Here is a 25,072-nt window from a genome sequence, read left to right as displayed (position 1 = left end):
GTCAAATTTCACACACTTTCAGACAGAGGACTATTTTCTGACAGTCCTTCAGAGAGAAGGATGCTCTCTATAAAAAAAATACTTGCACTATATTGCAATAGCAATATATACCACTTATATACCACAGTGCTTTACAACCCTCTCTAAGCGGTTTACAGAGTCAGCATATTGGCCCCCAACAATCTGGGCCATCATGTTACTGACCTCGGAAGGATGGAAGGCTGAGTCAACCTTGAGCCTGGTGAGATTTGAACTGTCAAATTGCAATCAGCTGGCAGTCAGCAGAAGTAGTCTGTAGTACTGCATTCTAACCACCTGCGCCACCAAGGCTGTTACTAGAGTAGTTCCCTCGTAATGGTTATTGCTTTTTATTATTACTTTTGCTTTAATTCCAAAATGTGGGAAGCCTGCTTTGCTGTATTAGAAGCCCTCCTGCTCATTCTACTAAGCGGGGCTCCGGATTTCTACGCCAGAGTCTTAACCTTAAGAATACAAGCAATGAATCAGATTCTGTTTGTGAGTGAAATTATGAGTTGTGGGTTGGAGTAAGTATTTTTTTTTCCCCACTCACAGATAGCTTCTCTGTTTCAGATTTATCAGGTTGCTTTTTCTGCAACAGATACAGAATGCAAGACTTGCTACCTGTATGGAGAAAAACTAATGCTGGAAAAAGGGAAAGTATTTTTTATCTCTCTGCTGATATTTTTTTTGCTCCAAATGGGATTCTCCTGAAATCACTCATCTTCAAAAGTATAGTTTTTTTTAATATACATATATATATATCTGCTTAATTCAGGAATGAGCAATCTATGACCTTTTTGCAGCAGCTGTGACTATGATTGCTGAAGCCTCAATTTCCCACTGTTTTGAGTGAGGAATAGTGTGAATGCCATCACCCTAGTCACTTACAGGGTGACTCTAACCAGCCAACTTTTATTGTGCCAAAATAACATAACAGGAACAGATGAGCTTTAAATCTCCTCAATGATTAATTGGATGAAACAAACAAACAAAAAATGCTGTAAGCGACAGGGAGGAAATGGCTTAAGGCGTGAAAATTGTAGTATAAGCTCTAAAAATTTTCACACTCTCTTTGAAAAAGGAATTTCTCAACAAATTCAAATCTTTTCAAATGACTGGTGGGTCTTCATATCTACTCTGCAACTCTCAACCCTCTTCCAACGGTGGTCCTTGGCCACCGAAAAGCCACCCAAATGTCACGTGCCTGGTCAGCCACAAATTTTCCTGGAAGATCATTTTGAAATAGGTATGAAATTTGATGCTGATAATTTGCCATCTGTCGTTTGTTAACCATCTGAGCTGCTGTTCTGCTCTCCAGAACTGTTGGGATTGTAGTAACTGTGCCAGTTGGGAATTTGAGGGCTTGTAATTTTAATACATTGGGAGATTAGAGAAGCCTAACTTCTAGGTTTAAAAAAATTTTTTTTTACAAGTTCTTTTGATTATAACTTTCTGGAAAATGGATCTATTCTGACCACCTTTTGGTGAATAAACTGAGTTTTGAAGTGGTATAATTTTGGGGTTTTAATTAAGAAAACCTCAAACACTTTTTATTATGATTTTAAACAAAGCGGTTTTCTATATTTTATTTTTATTACTGCTAGTCACCTTGACTACCGGTGTCTGGTTGAACAAACAAGTATAAGCTCAGTATACCAATAGTGACTTTAGATAATTTACAGTCATTTTGATAATGCCCATTGGTTAAAAGAACAAATGACATTACCAAATAAATTTAAAGTCAGTTTGTGCCTTTTATGTATTCAGTACCCAATGTGCAGAGTTTAAAAAGTACTTTTTCAAAAAAATACTAGCCCATTGCAATATGTTTACATACAAGAAACACCGAGTGCCCAAATTAAACTTATTATATTGGGCAAATCTCCAGCTTACTGAAAACAGGCTCTGGCTAGTAACATTTTACAAAACCATGTACAGTTTGAGCTTAACTATATTTACTCAGAAATAATCCCATAAATCTCAGTGAGACTTGTTTCCAGGTTGGGGAACATAAGATTGCATTCACTTGAATTAGATGACATTTTAGCTAAACACAAAATTGTTGATATATAGCAGCCTGATTTCCAGTTATTTCCTTTATTTGGGGCATATGAATGAGGGAATAATGCAAAAAGAATAGTTGCTAACAGCTCTAGTTGACGAAGGGTTCAACTTATTTTCCAAAGCACCATAGGGCAGGACAAGAAACAATGGATGGAAACTAATCAAGAAGAGACACAACTTGGAATTAAGGAGAAACTTTTTTAACAGTGAGAACAAATAATCAGTGGAACATCTTGCCTTCAGAAGTTGGGTGTTCTAAGGTGGGATTCAGCCGGTTCGGACCGGTTTGGATGAACTGGTTGTTAAATTTACATCTGGTTCACCAAACCAGTAGTTGAACCCACTGGCTGGCCCCGCCCACCCCACCTTTCTCCTCCCAGGAGTCTCCTCACAGCGCGTTTTGGATGTAGGTAAGCGCAGGGTCCACACGGAGGTTCTGGGAAGGTGAAAACTGGGCCTTCCAGAAATCTGGAAACAGGCCTGTTTCCAGCTTCTGGAGGGCCTCTGGACCCCAGGGAGGCCGTTTTCACCCTCCCAGAGGCCGACGGAAGCCTCCGGACCCTGGGGAAGGCAAAAAACAGCCCTCCTGGAAGTTCCAGTTGGCCACGCCCACCATGGCCACACCCACCCAGCAACTGGGCAGCAAACTGGTTGCTGGGATCATATTCTATGTTATGCTATGCTATGCTATGCTATGTCATGCCATGCTATTCTATTCCTTGTAAATGAACCAATGGGTTGTGTGTGTGCCTACTGTGCGAACAGGGTGAATTTGTTATGGGAAAGGAAAGTAATATGCCCGTATCTGTTCCTGCTATTATCTGTTCTTTCTCAGAAATATAGTAGCCTATATGAAACCAAGGTTTGATTTCTTCAGGAGAAATGGTTTCTATTTTGAGTTGGGTCTATAGCTTAGCAAGAAAACAGCTGGATTGCATGTAGAATGTCAGTTCCTGAGGGCGCTCAGAAATGGATTGGAGGTACATATTGATATACAGACAGATGGAGTAGACAGCATTTTAACTAAAATGAAGTCATCGTTTGACTCGTAAAAAACAGCCTTCTTTATTTTGCCTCCTGTCCTGGGTCTACTACTGGAGATCCACTTATAATACTTGAAAGCTGACTTCGTCTCCTAGGAACTGACTAGTGAAAGATTTCATTCCAAATATTTATTTGCTCCTTGTGTCCCTCGCTGTTTTTGTTTTCATTTTTAAAATAATTTCCGCGAAGGTACATAAAGCGGTGCCTGAGCTTCAGGGAAGGAGGCAAACTCACAGAGGGCAGCTTTTGTATTTGGATGAATTTGAAACAACCCAAACACTTGGGCTCTCATGTGCCGCTGATCGCTTTTCATATCACGTGCCTCATATGAATGAGATGTCTGTGAAGCTTATTCCCTTCATCTCCTCGGCACCAGGGCAGCAGCTGAGGCACAGAGCCAGTCAAGCTGGAAAGCTCTGGAAAGAAGCACTGCCAAGCAGATTCATTTTCATTCATTTCAGAGGTGCCTGTTTCTTTTTTCTGCCAGCAGATTAGAAAAACCAACTGTCTATGGGAAGTGGTGCCAGTCTAAGAAGCTCCACTGCATGGGGGAGGGGGGAAACCTGGCGACCCGCCTTTGACAACATGGTTCCTTCCCGAGTTACACATTAAAGCTGATTCAGGCTGACTGAAAAGGGAAAGAAGAGAAAATATCAGATTTGCATGACTTGAGGGAATGTCTTGTTTATTACACAGGTGGGGACGGAAGAAGATGGCATAGGAGATGGGAAAAAAAACAGGATTCTCACCATTCCAAGTGGGGTGGGTATGATGGTTAGTGTAAAATGAATCTGAAAATTTGGGGTGGGTGTTGGTTAGCATAAGATGAATCTGCATTAAAGCTCCATTCACCAGATCAGAGTTTTAGCTTCTCTATTAAAAATGCTTCAAGCATTACTTGAAATGTTAGACTGGGAGAATGGACGATAAGGTTAAAATGAGGTTAAAATGAGCAGGTTTGTAACATATTAATTCTCTGTTACCATTATATATAATAGCAATAGACTTATATACCTCTTCCCAGTGCTTTACAGCCCAACCTAAGCGGTTGTACGGAGTCAGCATATTGCCCCCAACAATCTGGGTCCTTATAATCTTTTTTTATTCATATTTTCTTAGTCCGGTGGAAATGGAATGTGCCAAAAGAGAATTGCCCCAAACGAATCTTCCTCAAAACCTGAAGTATCAAACACATCTAGCAAACGGTCTATTGTACAACCTACTGCACTAGCTGCTAGTACAAAACAAGGTCATCGTAAGACGTTAAACAGAAGTATGAGCTCTCACCACAGCTTCTGTAGCTCACTTCCAAATTATTGCTCTTGCAGATTATGTGTGTAGGCCATCTGGTGATGCTGGCGGTGGTGTAAATCAGTGAAAGGAGGACAGGAACAACCTTGAGCGCTTTCATGATCTCTGTGGAGGAGAGTCGGTATAATAATGGTGCCTTTCTTGTCATCAGGGTTGATAGTTAGCCTGCCCACTTCCTCTTTCTAATATAAAGGCAGAAAAGCCAGGCAAATTTGTTCTCTGCATTCAGTTTCATACTGGCTTCTGCTAATAATGAAGAATCCATAATGGGCTCCTCACCAATGCTTCAAGTCCACATTTGGATAGAAGAAAAACTCTTTTGCAACCTTTAAACGTATTCACGCTTACTTTGATCATTAAAAAAAAATCGAATCAAACCGTTTCCAGTGAAACAGTTTATTCCTATCTAGCTTTCAATAATCATGAAAGATTCTTATCAGAGAAAAGTCTTTATATAGCTTTTCTTGTGGGATATTACAAAGAAAGGAATATGACCAAACCAAAAAAAAAAAAAAAGGATTGAAGAAAAGACTTTTGGACACAGGATGGCAGCAGTCATTACTATGGCATCTTACTAATGATGTCAGTCTTGGAGGCTTGCCTTCATTTCCATGCCAATGGACCTTTTTAGAAAAAATTAAAAGTTACAATAATAAAACATTAAAATTTACACAAGCTAAAATAACAAGCTACAAAAACTGAAAGTGCAAAAATGAAAAAAAAATCAAAAGAAAAATAGAAAAGATGAAAACAAAATAAGAATATATGGGTAATCCTTGAGTTACGACTGGAATTGTTAAGCAATGTGGTCATAAAGCGGGACACCACATGCTTAGTGAGGGCAATCCAGGCAGTCCTAATTGTTGTAACTACAGACAAGGAAGTTATTAAGTGGGAAGCAGAAGGAGTCCCAGATAAGAGGAGATGCGGGAGGCCCTGGGAAACCCAGCGCAGGATGTACATGAGTTGGGAGGGTGTGTCTGTGGTGTGGCAAGAGCTCACGATGTCCATTTGCCTTTTGAAAAGGGCCTTTGGAACGCCTTGGATGGTTGAGAGTCTCCATAGATGGTTTATAGGTGGATTTCTCCCCCCCCCAGATACTGTGGGAAGCCCCCCCCGAATGAAATATTTTTGGGAATATTAAAAGAAGCAGAATATTATATTTCTCCTAAAGGAGAAACAGAGAAAAAAAAATCTCAACAAAGGCAGAAAGCAGCCCCAACAGCCTCCAGCAGATTCTTAAAGTCTTTAGAGATGGATATTTTGTGCCCATTAAGATAGATTGGGCCAATCTATTCACAAACAAAACACCTTCACTTCCAGAGATGGGATTAAAATTTACATCCCCTTCCACCCAAATTCTAAGAAAGGACATGACCTTTGGGACATACATAATAGGATTAACCCACCACCGTATAAGAATAGCAACAGGCTCACTACATTGTACACACTCCTAGCAGCATTTCAGAACCCCATAAAAACCCATGTACTCATCAAACAAATTTGTCAGCTGTCCCAGAACCACATGCTGTTGTTGGTTCTGCTCATCCATAAACAAGAGTCCTTCTTTCCAATCAGCCTCCATTTTATTTCCAGCATCTTTCTTCTGGCTTGGAACCAGGCTGGATGTTTCTTCCAACGATACCAAAGGATTATGTGTAAATGAAATATTTCTTTTCTACAACTTCTTTTCCTACCATGACCCAGGACAATGAAAACTACTGTGAAGACAACCATAAGGTTGTTTTTTTTAGATAAGTTTCGCTTCCTTGGGGCTCCTCTAGGCTATTGCTTCAGTCCTGGGAATGAAGAGAATGAAACAATTTCTTGAAACAAATTCTGAGGATTTATGTGCTGAGAGGAGAGGGCTGGGCTGAGGAATGAATTTAGCCCTAGCTTTTGAAGGGGCTTAGCCTAGACTCTGGGTCATTAAAATTTAAGGACTCTGGGTCATTAAAAATTATCGTTTATGCAGATGAAAAGAGTTTTCAAAAAATACACCCCTACCCCATTCCCCAATTAAACAGTGTGGTTTGGAACTAGGACTAATATAAGACAGAATGATATCTGTTGCATCTACAGCAGGGGTCTCCAACCTTGGCAACTTTAAGACTTGTGGACTTCAACTCCCAGAATTCTGGGAGTTGAAGTCCACAAGTCTTAAAGTTGCCAAGGTTGGAGACCCCTGATCTACAGTATTCCTTTTCGGATGACAGTTTCAGAGCCAGAATTGATAAAATTTCATTTAAAATGCAGGGGTATTTCTTTTTAATGCATCTGTTAAGGGAAAAAAAAAAAGGTCTTGATCAAGATATCAGAGCTAAAGGCAAATGTAAGACTTTTCCTTGGTGAATTTCTGGAGAGATAACATATTTCCTGAAGCTGGTATTTGCAATCAGAAATCTCCCTATTGACCCCAAACAGCAGATTGGCTTCTTGTCAGCAGATAAGGAGTGACTCACAGAACAAGGCAACGCTCTGCAAAAGGATATGGGACCACAAAACAGCCTGGTTTGATCCTGGCTTGATTGGTCACTGATTGCAATGTCTGATTAAAGGAGCAACAATGATCCAAGTTAATGGGACAGAGAAGCACTTACAGAGAATGTGCTGTATAGCATTTTAACAAAAAAGTAAATCTCTCTTCCATTACATTCTTTCACTGTTGATCCATTAGTTCCATGGGGGACTTTGCATGTTTATGCTGCAATCCAGTAATAAGAGCCCATTGAATTCAAATCAGAGTAGACTGGCATATTATCTTAGAACAGAATAGAATAATGAAGTTGGAAGGGACCTTGGAGGTCTTCTAGTCCAACCCCTGCTCAGGCAGGAAACCCTATACCATTTCAGACAAATGGTTGTCCAAGCTCTTCTTAAAAACTTCCAGTGTTGGAGAATTCATAACTTCTGGAGGCAAGTTGTTCCACTAGTTAACTGTTCTAACTTGTCAGGAAATTACTTATTAGTTCTTCTCAGTTAGTAAGGCTAGCCTATTTTGAATCAGTACTCCCTTGCCATTTTTTCCCAGCTGGAGAAGGAAAGCATCTATCCGTTCAATGGCACAATAATGAAAAGAGATGTAAGTTTATAATTAGCTGCTGTTTAGCAGTGTACAAGCCTTTGGGAAAGGGAGAGAACTGCCATCCACAAACAAATGCCCATTTAAAAAAATAATAATCTGCAAAATCTACTTTCCCATTCATGGCAAGACTAAGAACTCTTATCAGGAAGGGAATTCATTTCAGTGTTTTGAGCAGGGAAAATCCTATCAATGAGTATTTAGTATTTAAATATTAAGATCATCTATTGTAGGAGACCTTATGTTTGAAGAACCACTGAGAATTTAAGGGGCCATATTTTACAGTCTGCAATTGCAATCTGCAGCAGTTTTTTGATTGCTATTCATGATGGCATACAACGGTTTTGCAAATTCCATTGTTCCCGAGGCAAAGGCTCCGGAGATCAGCTTTAATAGGAGATTTTAATATCTAGCTTATATACTTTGTCAAATCCGCTTAAGATGACAGTTGCTGTTCAAGTTTCAATAGTGTAAATGTTAGAAGTATTCTGGTGTCCTGACTCGGAGTTTTTATATCCATGGGGAAATATTAATTACCAAATTTGGCACTGAATAATTTCTGGTTATCCTGTATTGCTTAGCCTTTCTATGCTTTCTAGACGATCATAAAATCCTATGTTTCTTTATCCTTATGAACCTTGCAAATTTGTTCTTCCTTTACTGGTCTGCTCTTCTCTCCCATCCATTTCTATTCTTCCTTTCCTCAAACATTTCTGTTATCTTTCTAATAACTTACCCATAAAGTAAGGCACAAACCATTGTTTCTCCTTCGTTTGCACGCACCATTTCAGTTTTTGTATGATGCATGATTGCAGAAGCAAAGGGTATAGATTTGTTCTAATAAGGTTTTAGTGAGGTGGGAGAACAGGCTGATTTAAAGTATGGGCCTTGTTATATCACTGGTCTCCCTTTTCTGCACATCTTCAAATAGTTATGTTTATGAATGGGGGCAGAAGTTTGACATTTAATGGATATTAAAACTTATGCCCTCAGTGTTCCTGATCAATCTCTATCCATTCAACTTCTTCCTTATTATACCGGATGGAACAGGCAGCATTTTTCAGTACAGCATAGTTCAGCAATGTGAACATATATCACATTCCTTGTTATGTATTGTAGATAATTATCAGTTCAAGTTCTCATCCTGGTTCTCTGTTGGAGTGGGAAAATACTCTCTCCTGATTGGTTGTTGGCTGATCAGTTTCCTATAAAAGGAGCTGTGTCAGCCAGGGAGTTTTTAGTTGCCTCACAGGCAGTATTGAATAAAGAGCTGTTAGAAATAATTCTGGCCCCAACTCCATTCTTCGCCCAGAACTTAACATTCCTAATACTGGCTATGGTTATGGAGTAGTCAAGATAATCAAAAGGGAAACCGTCTAGCTTGCTAATTCTTAGCTCTAACGTTTCTGTGAGGTGATTGTGAGAATACTGCACAAGATAGGGATTTTCATGATTAGCACCCCTATAGATCCTTCTTCTATAGCCAATTCATTGGGCCATCAAATGTTTGACAGATAGCAGCATCAGCATTCTGCCTCCTTTTCAGACATTGTTTGATCAGAGGTGTAACTAGGATAACCTAAGATGGGTGATGATCAGAAACTCTTGTCTTTCTTCCTTCATTTGCCCTTTCTCCCTAGTCAAGAAGATGAAATAAGTGAGATCAGTATCAGAAAGTAAATCTAACTCGAACAATGTCTGAAAAGGAGGCAGAATGCCAATGCTGCCTGTCAAAAATGTGGTGGTACTATGGGTTACCCCATGAACTGGCTATAGAACAAGGATCTATAGGGGTGTTAACCATGAGAATCCCTACCTTTCTACTCAGGCTAAACAACATTTGTAAATACATCTTGTATTACAGAAATGTCGTCTCTGACCTTCTGAGAAAATATAATTCTAGGTGAGGGCTGGAACATTTGAAAATAGAATATGGAATGTACATAATTCATGTACATGGATAAGATAATTTAGACCAATGAATCCAGCATACTTGCTCAAGGCAGGAATTCAAATTAAAACATTTCTGACAGATAGTTGTCCCATCTTTTAATGAACACAGCCAATAAAAGGAAACCTTTCACCTGTTTGGATAATGACTACACCCTTGAAGTACTTTTACAAATGGAAAGTTATTTTAATGAGTAGAATCCACCCTCTTGTAACTTAAATCCTGGATGTTGAGCAATGCAAGAGAAAATGTCTTGATTTTCTTTTCTGTGACATTTTGGAAGAGGCCATATCCCCCCTCTGTCTACTCAAAGCTAAACTTTCACAATTCCTTCAGTTTCTTTTTGTTGTATTTCATTTCCTGTTGTCCTTCTCTGAAACTATTTCGGTTTCTCTGAGTCCTTGACACAGTTGTCTGTACAAAGTAAAGTAAAACAATTAGTTATCCTGATTTGGAAGATAGATTTCTATTAATGGAATCACAGTTACATATCTGACTCTTAATTGATAAGGCTGAAAGAAGTGTTTTGCAGTACATGGGATTGCAAATAAAGCATTTTCTTTTGGACTTTTAAAGCAACCACATCTTTTGCAAGGGTCACACAATTTTCTTGAAAGTTGTTTTTTTTACATATATAGAACAAATAAAATATTGTAAGGAGATAAGCAAGAAAGCTTCTGCTCCACCACTATCTTAGCTCCACATGGCTCCCAATAGCTGTATATATATATAAAAAAACCATGTGGAGATAGCCAGGGGCAGTTAACTGAGCTCTATCTTTGCAAAATCAGTTTGTAATCAGCTATTCATTATTTCTCTAAAATTAATATATTTTTATGTCCTGCCTTAGTTATGCCTTTCTGTTTTCTGAGTTCATGATTTTCTATTTATTCTATTTCATTTTATTTCAGTTCCATTTCTAACCAATCACGATTGTTTGAATGTTATTTTTGTCTTCTAGGATATTGCCTCAACCAATTTTGGATCCATTTGGATCCCTCCTCCATTTTGATGAGGAACTATTGATAAGCACTCTTTCAGTACAATGTTTAATCAGATGCGTGTCCATTTAATTGACAATCCATTCAGCCGCTACTTAATTAAATTGCTAATGAAATGTCATGGGATATTTTTCAAATGCTATGCTGAAATTAAAATACCTTTTACCTACAGCATTCTCCCAATCTCCTCACAAAATCATTCATTCAAAAACTAGATAAGGTTAGCCTTATGAAACTTATTCCTGAAAACTCCAAGCTAACTTATTACGTTAATAAACACATTATTAAAATGTCGATAGAGCAATCTTTTAATGACTTCCTCTAGAATTCTCCCCCAATATCAGTAGCAGATTGGAGCCTCCTTTTCTTTTTTGCGGAGAGAAACAAAATATTTGTTTTCATCTAAAAATCTGCCATGTCATCGCCTCTCCATAATTTTTCAATGATGTGGTGCACACACTTTCTTTTGCCAGAGTAGCAGCAAGTTTTTCCCCCCAGTACCATAGAATGCAATATTTACTATAACCCAATCACAGGGCAGAATTACAGCCAAAGCAATGGGAATGTTAGCGATGAAACTGAGTAACTATAATGGTATTTTAGAGGAGTGACTTTGAGGTTTAGAAAGTTTGTTGTGGTAAGTTAAAAATAAAGTTTCAGCTATGTGCTTTCAGTTGATTCTGTAGCAAATTTCGCCTATGTGATTTCTGGAACAAATATATAAATGGTTTGGCAGTATATTGATAATTCCTATCTGATAGTCAGAGGTATCTTTAAAAAGGCTTCTGGGTAAGAAAAGGATGACAGACTTTTTAAAGATGCTGTTTACCAGCTACAAGTTGGTATAAATACAAGTAGTCTATCATGCCCCTGTTGGAATCTGATTCCAAGGGGGAGGTCAAGCAGCTGACAGCGAGTGGGGAGTGTGGCTCCAGTGGCTGTGGAAGAAACTGGGGAAGGGCACAGTCTGGCTGGGCATTCAGAAGAAGACCCAGGGCCACTCCCTTTTCATCCTAGGGCATGCAGGGAGGAATGGAGAAGGGAGCAATGTGAGTTACGTGGGTTACAGGGGGAGAAAAGGGCCCTGATTCCCTTCATTAGCTACAGTTGGGAAAACAGGATTTTAAAAAGGCGTTTGCGCACAGCACCTTGCTGGAAACAAAGCGTGAATTATTTTTGTTTGTCAAGTCTTATCTGGGTTCTGGCGTCCTCCCAACTGTGTGTGTTTCAGTTATCTTTTGAAATCTGCAGTTCCTTATCCCGCCCTGTCTCATTAATTGTTGCAGTGTGGTTTGTGTTGGTATTTATTTATAATTTATATGTACTTTGGGTTCGGATTGAATTTCTTCCCTTTAAAGACTGTTGTTGGGAGAGTTTTTTCTCCAGCTGATGATAACTGGACATTGCGGGCCAAGTTGGAGGTATTAAAGGGACTTTACCTACTTTTGTGACTTTGTTGCTTTTGTGCCACGCCCCAGGTCATCACATTGTCCTTGACTTTACAATAGTTTGTTTAGTGACCATCCAAAGTTGTAAAACAGTACTGGAAAAAGTGATTGATGACCGTTGCAGCACTCCCATGGTCACGTGATCAAAATTCAGATGCTTGGCAACTGACTCATATTTATGACCGTTGCAGTATCCTGCGGTCCTGTGTTCACCTTTTGCAACTTGACTAGCAAAATCAATGGACAGAACAACCGTGTTCTGTCTTTTAATTGCTGGCTGAATATAAAGACAGGCAGGCAAACTCTACAAAGGCTTCCATACAAAGTTTCTTCATTGGGTCACAAGGCATCCTCGAAATATAACTCACGGTTATGTCGAGATCCATCTAATGTCCAAATCTTTGCATAGTTGACTCCGTAGTGTAAAAATAGTTATCTTCATCCCATAACGATGGAGCAAAGGGTGACACACCTGCATGAAGCTGTGGTCCGAGCAAGAGTAAAGAAAACTCCCCCAACCCAACCAAGGATCAGTTCAGTGACCAATCAGGATTACAGATGTGACCACATGATATGAACTATATTTACCACGATGCATTAACTACATTTACCATGAGGCATTCCCTTAAGGGGACATCTCCCAATTCCCAATTAACTATCCCAATTCCCAATTAACTATATACTGTCTGGACAGCACAAACTGGGTTACTAGCTTAACAACAGCAGTTGTTCACTCAGCAGCTGTAACCAGAAATGAGGTAAAATAGGTCAAAATTCACTTAACCACCACAGAAATGTTGGGCTCAATTATGATCATACATTGAGGATTACCTCTACTGATGCTTTGTCAAATATGCGATTCGATTAATCATGTCCTCTTGTGGGATTTGATGGTTTCTTCCAATCTGTTTGTTTAGTGAAGGAAGCCATCCATTTTTACTAAGGTAACTCTAAATTTTCAGATTATTTCTTAATAGTACAAGTAGTCCTCGGCTTACAACGGTTCTTTTAGTGGCCATTTAAAGTTACAATGGCACTGACAAAAGTGACTTATGACCATTTTTCATAGTTATGACCTTCACAGCATCCCTTTGATCATGTGATCAAAATTCAGATGCTTGGCAACTGATTCATATTTATATTTTATTCATATTGTAATGTCCCAAGGTCATGCGATCCCCTTTGGTGACCTTCTGACAAGCAATGGGGAGGCCAGATTCACTTAACAATCAAAATAACTAACTTATCCACTCCAGTGATTCACTTAGCAACGGAGGCAAGAAAGATGGGGCAAAACTCACTTAACAAATGTTTCATTTAACAACACAAATGTTGGGCTCACTTATGGTCATACATTGAGGATTGCCTATATAACAGAATATATGAAGAACTCCCACAGGACTATCCTTTTAGACTCCTGATTCCCACAGCCAGTCTCTGTAACCTCGTGGCAAGTCCAGAAGCAAGAGATGAGGACAAAATTGTATGTTTTTTTTTTTTTTTTTTTAGTGACTGGTTTGCAGAGGTGCCATGTAGAAGGAACATATGATTGATTGTGCCTCAAATAATACAATGGTCTTTTCATTTACTCTACTTAACTCTCAAGATAATTTTAAAACATGTGTGAGAAATTAACGCCAAGGGAAGGAAGGAAGATTATGGAAAGTGGTTCCCCACAAATTTCCAAATATTCTCTTTATTGGGGGTTATTATTCTCAGTGTTTCTTGATTTTAAAATAAGGGTTTGAGACTACTTCTCTTTCATCTTATTTAAGAAGACTAAGATGAGTGAGGAATCAATATTTGCAAGTTGATATTTGAAAAGTGGCAAATCACCATATTGCCATTTGATTAAAATGACATCTAAGCAAACGTGTGACCATATTCATAACAACAGATGAGAGAAAGGCCAGGTTTTTTTCCTCATCAGCCACCAGATGGAGATGTTTACTTATAATCTACTTTTTAGTATTATTATTTGCAGGCTAGTGCATTATTGTACAATGAGTATTGACTAAAGGTATATCTTCCCAATCTCTCTCTCTCCCTCCCTCCCTCCCTCCCTCTCTCTCCCCCTCCCCTCCCTGATGTAATTCTGATTTGATTTAGGATAGGATTTGGGGCACTCAGCCAACTTTTGTATATTTTCTTTTACCTTCGTAAAAAATGATCAAACTGGCTGAAGTTAATTGCCTCTGCATATCATGGATTGCCAAGATTGTTCTGGCAGGTTTTTGAAATGGCTTTGCGGTTCCATCCTTCTCTCTGGAGTGGATCATTCTGATAAGGGTACTGAGAATAACAGGAATGCTTTGCAGACCTGGCCACCTCCTTGCCTACCTCAGCATCTGCAAATAAGATTCAATTAAATATGAGAAAAAACCCATCCCTGTAAACAATCCAAGTAGTAAAAAGGGAAACATACCATCAAAAGAAATACGGTGTGCCCGTGGAAATCTAATTATATTCAACCTGCAGTCCTGGATGTAATCATGTTCAGAAATAAGTTAATGTGTAAATATTACAACCATATCTATAATAAATGTCTTTTATATAGTGGTAACAGTGGAAAAAGGGCCGCAGTGGCTCAGTGGCTAAGACGCTGAGCCTGTTGATCAGAAGGTTTGAATCCCTAGCGCTGCATAAAGGAGTGAGCTCCAGTGGTGGGATTCAATTTTTTTTACTACCGGTTCTGTGGGCGTGGCTTGGTGGGCATGACAGGGGAAGGATACTGTAAAAGCTCCAGTTGGAGGTGGTATTTGCCAGTTCTCCGAACTACTCAAAATTTCTGCTACTGGTTCTCCAGAACTGGTCAGAACCTGTTGAATACCACTTCTGGTGAGCTCCCGTTACTTGCCCCAGCTTCTGCCAACCTAGCAGTTTGAAAGCATGTAAAAAAAATGCAAGTAGAAAAATAGGGACCACTTTGGTGAGAAGGTAACAGCGCTCCATGCGCCTTCGGCATTTAGTCATGCCGACCACATGACCATGGAGACGTCTTCGGACAGCACTGGCTCTCTGGCTTAGAAACAGAGATGAGCTCCGTCCCCCACAGCTGGAAATGACTAGCACACATGTGTGAGGGAACCTTTACCTTAACAGTGGAAAAGGTAGTAATCCTAAAAGGAAAGAAGTATTGAAAAAGGTAATTTTCGTCTTTGAAAAGATAATAAATTAAGAGGTGGTCTTGAAAAATGTTGTGTATGCTCAAGACATATCTGATCATTATGGTTTCACATTTAACATTTTCGCATTAAGTTGCATTTTAAAAAGGAAAGAAATTGTGTTCAAATATTCATGTAATCTGTATTCTTATACTTATTTTAATTTTATGAAGCTGAAGCAGAATAACAGGGTTGGAAAGCACCTTGGAGGTCTTCTACAGGAAACCTTGTACCATTTTGGACATATGGTTGGTCCAATCTCTTCATAAAAAAATCTCCAGTGTTGGAGCATTTGACAGGTCCTCATAATTTTTTTTGGTGTAATTTCCATTATATGCAACATGCTTTACAGAGTTGACACAGCAAAATACATTTCCTGCTCTGAGGAATTTAAATTTCAACAGGAGACAGATAAAAGAAGAGAGGAAATGGAAAAAAAGGAAGGACAGACAAGCAGCAGATAACTGTTAATTATAACTTAGGCTTGTAGTTGGCTGGGAATGAATATGTTTTATTACGCTTCACAAAAGGATCTGAATTATGAGCCTGTAGTACTCCAACTGTTGATGAAATATACCCAAAGTCCTTATTACCATCACATCCAGGATGACTGGCAATTATAGGTGAGTCACATCTACAGGTTCTCAAACCCAGCGTAGATTAAGAAAACGGCCTGTAGAGAAAGGACTAAAACAATATCCGCTACACTATTTTATAATTTTGGGAGACATTGTCCCCCTGCCAACAATGAAGGTTCCTGGTGCTGGACACTAAGGAGCATCTAGTTGTGGGCAGTTGTACTAGCACATACCTCCAAAGAAAACAGTCAAGACATTATTTGTCTTCATTATTGCTTCTAAGCAAAAATCCTTTTGTTTGTGTTTGCCGCTTGTCCATGCTCTCAAAACACATGTTGTTTGTAGCTGCCTTCCATTTTAATGTGGCTGTTTTATTCGAGGTTCATTTACACAGTATGTTGCTAGGCCATTTACAAATTGAAGCTGATGAATATTTCATAGCATCCCCCAGGAATTCCGTCAAAGTGCCATTTTATGGCAGGAAATGCAAGAGCTGTGTGTGAACAACCTAAAATGTCCATCTTCTGTTTTCAAGATATTTACCAACTATGGCCAGAACTTATGGAAAATGAGGACAAAATATATTTTAGACATAGGCTTTGTGTGTGTGTGTGTGTGATTATTTCCCTTCTGCCTCTGCCATCAAACCTTTGAGACTTTTGTAAAGTGTATTGTTATAATTTAAAAAGGAGGGCAATTTATGAATATTTACTAGCCTAGTCATTCTCATGTGACCATAGCCATATTATTTCCCAGTGTCAGCATGAATTTATTAATTCATAGGTTTGTGTTGCTTCATTTAAACTGCATTTGTTTCTTTTCAGCTAAACCAAACAAATCTTTGTTTTTTAATATGTATTTGAATGGATTTTTTTTTCTCCAGTATGTTTTATCCTAATTTATGTATCTTACTGTATATGCTTTTGACAACTGTAGTTTTTCGATCAAGAATTCTACCACAGAATTCATGGTATCAAACCAGTGGTGGGATGAAACCAGTTTAACAATTGGTTTGGTGAGTGTGTGAGCACTGTTCAAAAACTGCCCATTTTAAGCTTAAAAATTTACCTTCTATGTCAGTGCTGGTGAGTAAAACAGCTGACGCACAGCAATCTGCTGTGCCACGTGAATCAGCTGAGATAAAAAACAGCGAAATATAGGACAGGAAAGGGCAGGGGCAGGGCCAATTGCTTACTGGAACTACCAGTTCGCTAGAACCGGTGTGAACTGGTAGAATACCACCGCTGTGTCAAACCCCCCAAAGTTACAGGTGAGTTCTCTTTAGGATATACAGACCAGAAGGTCAGTTTGTTTCAAATATATGCAGAATATGTCCGCCAATAAATACAAGCTTTTTATGGTTTAGTGTATTGGGTCTGGAAATGTGGGGTTCCAGATGTTTATAAAAAATTCCTTGCAGCCTATCCCAAGCTTTCCTGACTTCATTTGTTCTCACAACAGCTGTTTCACACTGAAAAGCTCTGTAGATGTGAGAAAATACTTCACATTTTGAGCAGAAAAAGTGGTTTTGGACAGATGGGTGAGCAGGAGTTTGTTGAAGCACTCAAGAATGTATCTCATTCTTCCATTTGGCAGGTTGTTTGATGTTAAGCAAGTGCTGCACAGTATCTTTCTTACCATTGGAAATATCTTGTCAGAGCTTTGAATGTTGCTTATTGTAAATTAGAAAACGATGGAGATTCAATTTTCTCTTTTGATTTTTTTAGGGGACAAGGGACCCCACAACGCAGAAGTGATTTGTGTGCAGCTCATCAGGAGGCTCCAAAATTGCATCCATTCCAGTCTTACAAGACTCTCATCTGAAATAGTGCTCATTGCCCATTCTTTGTTATTCCAACTTTCCCTGCCCCAGAAGCTATGCTATTAGAGTTGATTCTCACATTGATAAAAAGACAAGTCTTTTTGAAATGATCTACTAATATAGACTGATCCCCCTTCAGAAAAAGAAACAGGCCTCTTTCCCCTTAACTTGTAAGAACACAAGAACGCAAGAAAGAATCCAAACTTTTTTAAAAAATTTGCCTAGATTTTAAATATTTTTTCACCCAAAGGGTAACATTTTCATCAGAATTCTTGAACTGTTATTTTAGCCTTTTTCTTAATCTTATTGATCGATATTCAGAGAGATTTGTTCTTTGGAGTGATGTCTTCCGTTCCTGATTATACTGGAACCATGTAAAATTCAGGATTGATACTAAATTGAAGAGCATATCTATAGCTCAGGGTTGAGCTGGGAAGTCCTTAGTGTTCTCCGAGCTTGGTTATTTGCTTGTAGACATTTCATTACTGTCTAGGTAACATCAGTGCTAGTGAATGTGGGTTTGCTACCTGTTTCTATATCATAGCTCGCTCGACCAGTGTTGATGGGATGTTTTTTTCCTTGATAGTTCCTTAATTAGGGTATTATTTTTTTATTTGTTTGGTGCTAATCCCATCTTATATGGTTTTTGGCTGCTTGAGATGATGTGTTCAGGTCTTTTTCTTTCCCTCTTAACATTTATTGTCTCTTTTGAATGGTGTGAACCACTAAATGTGGTTCATAGAAGCAGAAAATTGTATCCTTATCAAAGAAATATCAAGGAGACAAACAATTAAGCAGAAAGCAATATCCTAATCAAGAAACTACCAAGGAGAAAACAAACACTATTATATATAAAACAAACTACTATATATAAAAAGGGAGCACACTCGGTAGCCGTGATGATGTTATCCTAGTCCCTAATGAAAGGTTTAGAGTAGACTCAACCAACGAAAGCATCAAGGACTCCAATTGATTGAACGAGTGTTCTGATTTGCTTTCATGGGAGAAGTAGCTAGTTGGCAATCAGGCAAACATTTGCAGACATCTGAAACTCCTTTCCAGTAACTCACTTAAATTTAATAAAAGGAGGAAAGAAGCACATAACTAGCTATGCTTTGAATCTTTTGTGATTGTTGGGGCATTGTTCTAATTCCTAACAATCTCTTAAACTTCCAACCGTGTTTTTGTTTCTGGAATAAAACAGAACTGTGACCCAACATGTCACAAAGACAGACAGACACACACACACACACACATACACACACACAGAGTAAGTTACTAAGACAGAGCAGTTCTGGAAACAATATTTTGAATGGAACATGGAGACATGGCATAATAGTGATTTTAGTCTTTTCTGATTGGAATAAACCTGACAGGTTGGGTTCTGGCCTTTCTGGATAACCAGTTTGTCCAGGCAGAGTGGATTAAAATATTTGGCTTTGTCTTAGCTGCTGAGCACCGTATGAAACAATTCACTTTGATTGATCATGTTCAATAGAAGTTGATGCCAATAATTATGGCTTATGTATGTGAATTTTCCCAGATTTTTATATGTTCAAATACCAATTCAATTCAGATGAACTTTGGACACAAAACTGTATCACATCAAGCCAGGTTTAAACAGAAATGTGGCTAGTGATTTCATGGTGTAGCACTAATATCTCTTCACTATTAAAGCCTTTAAATAAGCCTGTTTTAATAATCTGTGTATTATATTGACCATATTCAAAACAGGAGGGTTAAATAGGGGGGGAAAACTTCCTACTTACATTGTCCACATCTGAGAAGAATATTAAGCAATTTCTCCTTGTGCCTTCAGTTTTCTGAGCAAAACAACCAGGATCATTTATTAAACTGTTCATTATCAAGAAATGTCAGCTCAAGGAGAATTCTTTATATGGAAGATATTTTCTGTTTTCCATCCCAAACCCATGCATTTCTCGAGAGTATCAATTTGTAGCTTTATTAAAATGTATTATCTTGAGCAGATCTCTGAGTTTATGATATCAGAGTGACGAGAAAGCCAAACCTATTAGAAAGTTGAAAGGGTTATAAACACCCCAAAGATTTAGAAACTCTGCCTTATTAGTGTAGTAATGCCCCATAATGCTTTTTATCTTTGGGGATATAATACAGCTTTACACACATGCACACACACACACACACACACACACACACACACACGATAGAATCATGGACTGGAGAATGGAATAAGCATCATTTGAAATTTATTTAATAAGCTGATGGACATCAGGCATTCTCACCCCCATTTGCATGTTTGTTGTATATGTGCCAGATTCAGTAATACAGACCAGCTTATATTGTTCAGCCAGTGTTGAATTAATAACATGGACTTTACACAGAAGATTCATTGGGGGATAACTATGGAAATTCTCAGTTAGCCAGGTCATGGTTGTCCCAAAGATGTAACTTTCTTGTTTTTCTTAGATGTTTTGCTTCTCATCCAAGAAGCCTCTTCAGCTCTGACTGGATGGAAGGATTTATACTCCTTGCAGACAGCTGATCATTTGCATCCTTTCAGAGAATCCTTGAAGCCACTTGGAGGTTTCTCTGTGTCCTCAAGGTCACCTGAGGAATGCAAATGGGTGCAAAGCCTTTTTGGAACTGTTGAACAGGTTTCAAACTACAGGACCTCAAGAGCCCCTTTAGCAGCTCCAAGAAGGCTCCACATGCATTTACACTACTCAAGTGATCCTGAAGACACAGACAAACCTCTAAGTGGTCTCAACAACTCTCTAAAAGGATGCAAATGACCAGCTGTCTGCAAGAAATATACATCCTTCCATTCTTCACCATCCTGTCAGAGCTGAAGAAGCTTCTTGGATGAGAAGCGAAACGTCTTCAAAGAAAAACAAAAAAATGTTCAGTTGCCTCTTGAAAAAGCACCTTTGGGCCATTGGGGGAATGACTTCACATTTGTTTTATTTATATCCTGACTTTGCAAAAATTACAAGTCAAAGTGCTTGATTTCCACACACACAAAAAATGTCCTTTCCTAGTTCTGGGTGGAGTAACTTTTCTTCTTGAATCCATTTCTGTATTTTCATCTCCAGCCTGCCCTAGAGATATTACCCTACCACCTAAATATTTTCTCAACTTAAAAAGAAAAAAGTGGCTCGCAAAAAGCATTCCCCTGCTTTATTGGTCTAGGGCAGCCTGCTTTTACAGTGCTGAGAAACACAGCCAATAAAAATGTTGACAAGGATTTAGCCGTATTTATAGCAAGATAAATAAAAGAATGTTGACTTCAGTGGTTGCATAGTGCTAAATGGCATCCATTTGGAAGAGCTGGGGACAAATAACAAAGATGAGGTGTGCTGCCTCCAGGAATTTTATGAATAGTCATTGACTAGGTGGTGGTTGGTCCACATTGACCTTCAGCTGCCCTTCCAAGTATTTAGTTTTCTCATTTTAAGGAGGAAAAGAGAAGGAAAGAGATTTCCTTGTTCCTCTCCGTGTTGCTTAAAGCTCAAGCATCCTTTAAGTACATGACAGTGGGTGTTTTTTTAATTTCTTCCTGTTGACTCCATGTAGCAGTGAAACTCCATTCCTTCCCTGTCAACAATTTGATGGAGATTGCTAGTTTGTGAATCTATGCAGAGTTCTCTGCCATATTAAGAAGCGTTCCTGAGATGGGGTGGAAGGCTATTCCTTGTCTTCCTTTCCAAGTGTCATTTCTGAAAATACACACAGAGGAGAAGCTCTTACCCAACCAAGGAACTGTGCATTCCTTGGGACTGGGGATGTTTTACTGTGTTAACACAATTGTACTACGAGTGAAAATCAGCATGAGAATTTTTGTCAACTAATTTTAGTGCAGCGAAACCAGTGAATAATGAATAATCATTACTAATTGTTGAGAGCCTACGGGTTGGGTGCTATGACCGGAGCTAAACGGGTTTAGGCAAAAGTCTATCATGTAGCAAGATTTCATTTTATCAATAGCAAAATCACATTGCAGAAGGAGACGTGTTAGTCTATGGTAGCATAAACTCAGAGGTTTGGTAGCACCTCTTTAAACTAATAAACTTTATAAAATACATACATTTTTGCATAGTTCACTTTGTCAGATGCATGGAATGGCTAAACCAATGTAGGATTTAAATAGGGATGGGCTGATGGCAGAAAGAAGGGTAATCAATTGTAGATGAACTCAGGATGAAGATCTTTCTTGGAAAAGTCAAACAATCAAGGTTGGCGAGTGGTATGGGATCCGCCTGATAGAGATACAATGATGGCATTTACAACTGAGAATGGGACTCTCAAGAAAACGGATGGTTTTTTTCTTGCACACCATTCCACATACACAGTTTTCAAAGAATGTTTGTATGCCCATTTTTTTATTTTAAAAAAATACGTTTGCACAGAGATTTATTAAAACTTGTCTGTGGGTTTGATTGCAAATGCTCAGTTGGTCTATGAGCACAGCTAGGCAGCTGTACCTTGTGCCAGTCCCTTGTTTCTGACCCCTATCCTGCGTCAATAATGAGACCAAGAACTGATACAGTCCTCGTTGTTTTAACAGGAGGTAATATAAGAGAAATAGAAGATATCTTGTTTTTTTATACTTCCTCTTCATCAGTGGCTAATAACAAAAAACACTAGGGCCATGCGCTCTGCTTAATGTGTGGTAGGGCAGGAGTGGGCAAACCTACGCAGGCATTTGGAGTGGCCCTCTTTCAAGGGACCCAACTAACAACTCAAAAAATGGATATGCCCATTGTCTGTTACCAGCCAGTTGGTCTACATATGAAAGAAAGCTATAGTGTCCAAAAAAAACACCAACCCCAGTCTGACCATTCACAAACACAGAGAAAGGACATGCAGTTGAAGTAACAGGAAGTCACTGACAACAAGCAACCTCTGTCCTTGATTAATGCTATGAGGAAATGATGGTGCTGACAGCGAGGGGGTGTGACTGGAAGCATCCCAAAGTAACCAAGGCAAAAAGTTGCCACTTGCTCCACTGCACTCATCAAAGAACATGGAAAAATACAGCTACATAAAACCTCTTTCAGCAGAAGGACCAGAAAAGCCATAACACGACCATTGTTGAGCAAAGCCTCTTTCCCAGTTAAGAGTGATCTGCTGTGCCGTAGAGAACTAGCATTACTCCAACAGAGCATTATGCCTATTTTTTCAATCGAAGTATTATGCACTTTCAAAAGAGTTTAACCTGTGTATGTAAGGACCCTCCATAAGATCTTAGAAGCATTTTAGAAAGTGCTAGTTAGACTTAGGCAAACATATGTTATCTGTGAAAACTGGTGGTCTTGTCCAGTTCTACAGCTCAAGTCAAAACAGACATTGAGAACCAAACCCAGTAATCAGAATGGAGGAGGTGTGGCTTACTAGCCCAATAAGGGCTGTCCAGGTAGTAGCCCTTAATCATGTTATTCACAAAATTATTGTTGAAGCATGCTAGAACATGATAAGAGGGAAAACACTATGTCAACACAGGGACAACCAAAGCTATGGACTGGATGGGGATGCTGTCATACTGGTTAGCAGGACTTGTCCATGCCACAATTAGAAGGATATGAGGAGGACCATGAGAAAGAACTAGTAGAAATCTAAAGTAATAGGACACACCATCTCCATTCAACCTTTTAAACCATTTTTATGACTTCTGTTTGTTTCTGAAATTTAATTAGGGAGGGTTATTTTTTAAAATGCCTCACTTTAAAGAAGAATTAATTTAGCACGGGAAAGATTCCATTTCCTGTTATATGTAGGAGCTGGTATCCAATCTCATCTACAGTAAAATAGCAGCACTTTTAAATTTTATAGGCAATTCCACCTTATCCATAAAGATATTTAAAAAAAGAAAACACCCTAAGAACCAGAAAAGGAACTATTTAGTCTGAAAATCATGGTAGGAATTTTCTCTCACCAAAACATGGCCTGAAAGTACATGATTTCCTCTCCCTCCTGTCCCATCCTACTGAATGTTTTAGAAGTAGAAGAAAATAAAGAAGTTAAGAAAAAGGTGAAGTGAATGGAGTAGTGTAGGAGACAGTAGAAGTAGTCCTCTACTTACAACAATTCATTTAGTGACCATTCAAAGTTACAACAGCATTGAAAAAAGTGACTTATGACTGGTTTTCACACTTATGACCATTGCAATATCCCCATGGTCATGTGATCAAAATTCAGGTGCTTGGCAGCTGACTCATATTTATGACGGTTGTAATGTCCCAAGTTTTGCAACCTTCTGACAAGCAAAGTCAACGGGGAAGCCAGATTCACTTAACAACCTTGTTAGTAACTTAACCACGGCAGAGATTCCCTTAACAACTGTGGTAAGAAAGGTCATAAAACGGGGCAAAATTCACTTGGCAACAGACATTTGGGGCTCAATTGTGCTGTAAGTCGAAGACTCCCTGTATGGAGGAGGAGTTGAAACATGGAAGAGGGACATGCCAGGCTGCAAAATGCTGTTGGAAGTTTTGTCAGCCTGCATAATCCTGTCAATATTTTGTTTGCCGGTGTTGTTATTGTTCTAGACAAATTGGATTTTGAAGATGTTGAACTTGTGCTAAATGATTTCCCGTGATGTTTGAAATTGTCTTTCTGGAGACAGAGTCTGCCCTTTTCGATCTTCTATGTATATGAAATACCATTTATGTAAATGTTTAAATAAGGCGTGAGCATTTTTCTGGTGCTTCAGACCGTAAGGGTAATGCAGAGGACTTTGTCTCAGGGAAACAACATCTGTTGAAGGAGAACAGCAATTAGAAATAAGGTTGGATGCATTATTTTATCTCTTGTAATCTGCCTTTCGTAAGCCAGCCAAGGGCACTGCCAGTCTGGAAATAACCTTGCAGATAAGGACATATTTTGGTCCAAACATTTGTTTGTTCCTATGTACAAATGACTCTTAATCATGAAGATTTAGTGCTTTCAGACAAAATGGAAGTGACACAGTCAAAGTTAAAGCAGAACCATCACAATTACAAAATAGTTTATTATATGTATTTATAAGAACTGCTGTAAGAAGAGGATGCAGGCATAGCAGGGGTGGGATTCTACCAGTTTACACCCATTCGCTAGAACTGGCCTAATCCTGGAAGGAAGGTGTTGTGAATCAATAAAAGTGAATAACCTAAATGCAAATTAGGGGTTGAAAACCTGCACACTTGATTGGTCCTCATACAACAACTTGGGATTGGACCAGAACCAGTCCCTGATTGGCCACTTTTGGGACTTTTCTTATTGGTTAGTAGTTTGAACTTGTTGCACATTTTCATTGGTTAATAAGGCAGCAGCTAACTCTATAAAAGGGTTACTGCTGCCCATAGCGTTGCTCTGTTATGTTCTATTACGTGTATTAAAGAGTTGAAGTCACTGGTCAGATGTCTGGTCTCCATTATTCTCCATACTTAACACTGGCGACGAAGGTGGGATGCGGAGACCGAAGAACTGACTAACCTACAGAGCAACCAACAGAGCACGTGGTCGAACACGCACCATCAACGGCAACATGGCCAGCGGTGCCGTACCACCCGCTCCATTCAACCCAGAAACCGAAGACTGGGAGGCCTACATGGATCGGTTCCAGATGT

At 39.0% G+C, this 25,072-nt stretch overlaps 1 protein-coding gene and 1 long non-coding RNA gene across 2 annotated transcripts in view; one reads left to right on the top strand and one right to left on the bottom strand.

The window, feature by feature from the left end:
- Positions 1–4,740, bottom strand: part of LY86 (lymphocyte antigen 86) — a 29,894-nt gene extending 25,154 nt beyond the window's left edge. The window contains exon 1 of the mRNA XM_026676655.2: positions 4,417–4,740. Coding sequence (XP_026532440.1) covers positions 4,417–4,588 — 172 coding nt within the window. The 5' untranslated portion in view covers positions 4,589–4,740. The remainder of the gene's footprint in view (positions 1–4,416) is intronic.
- The window catches only part of LOC148131414 (uncharacterized), a 75,767-nt gene extending 56,298 nt beyond the window's left edge, over positions 1–19,469 (top strand). Inside the window, exon 6 of the long non-coding RNA XR_015748803.1 lies at positions 17,392–19,469. This is a non-coding gene — a long non-coding RNA (uncharacterized LOC148131414). The remainder of the gene's footprint in view (positions 1–17,391) is intronic.
- The last annotated feature ends 5,603 nt before the right edge of the window (positions 19,470–25,072 follow it).

This window comes from Notechis scutatus, chromosome 3 (genome assembly GCF_049901735.1).
Source record: "Notechis scutatus isolate UNSWTSFEM ecotype Mainland chromosome 3, rNotScu1.2, whole genome shotgun sequence".
Classification (NCBI taxonomy): Eukaryota; Metazoa; Chordata; class Lepidosauria; order Squamata; family Elapidae; genus Notechis; species Notechis scutatus.
Note: the sequence above shows the minus strand (reverse complement) of the source record. Positions and strands in the feature narration are given on the sequence as shown.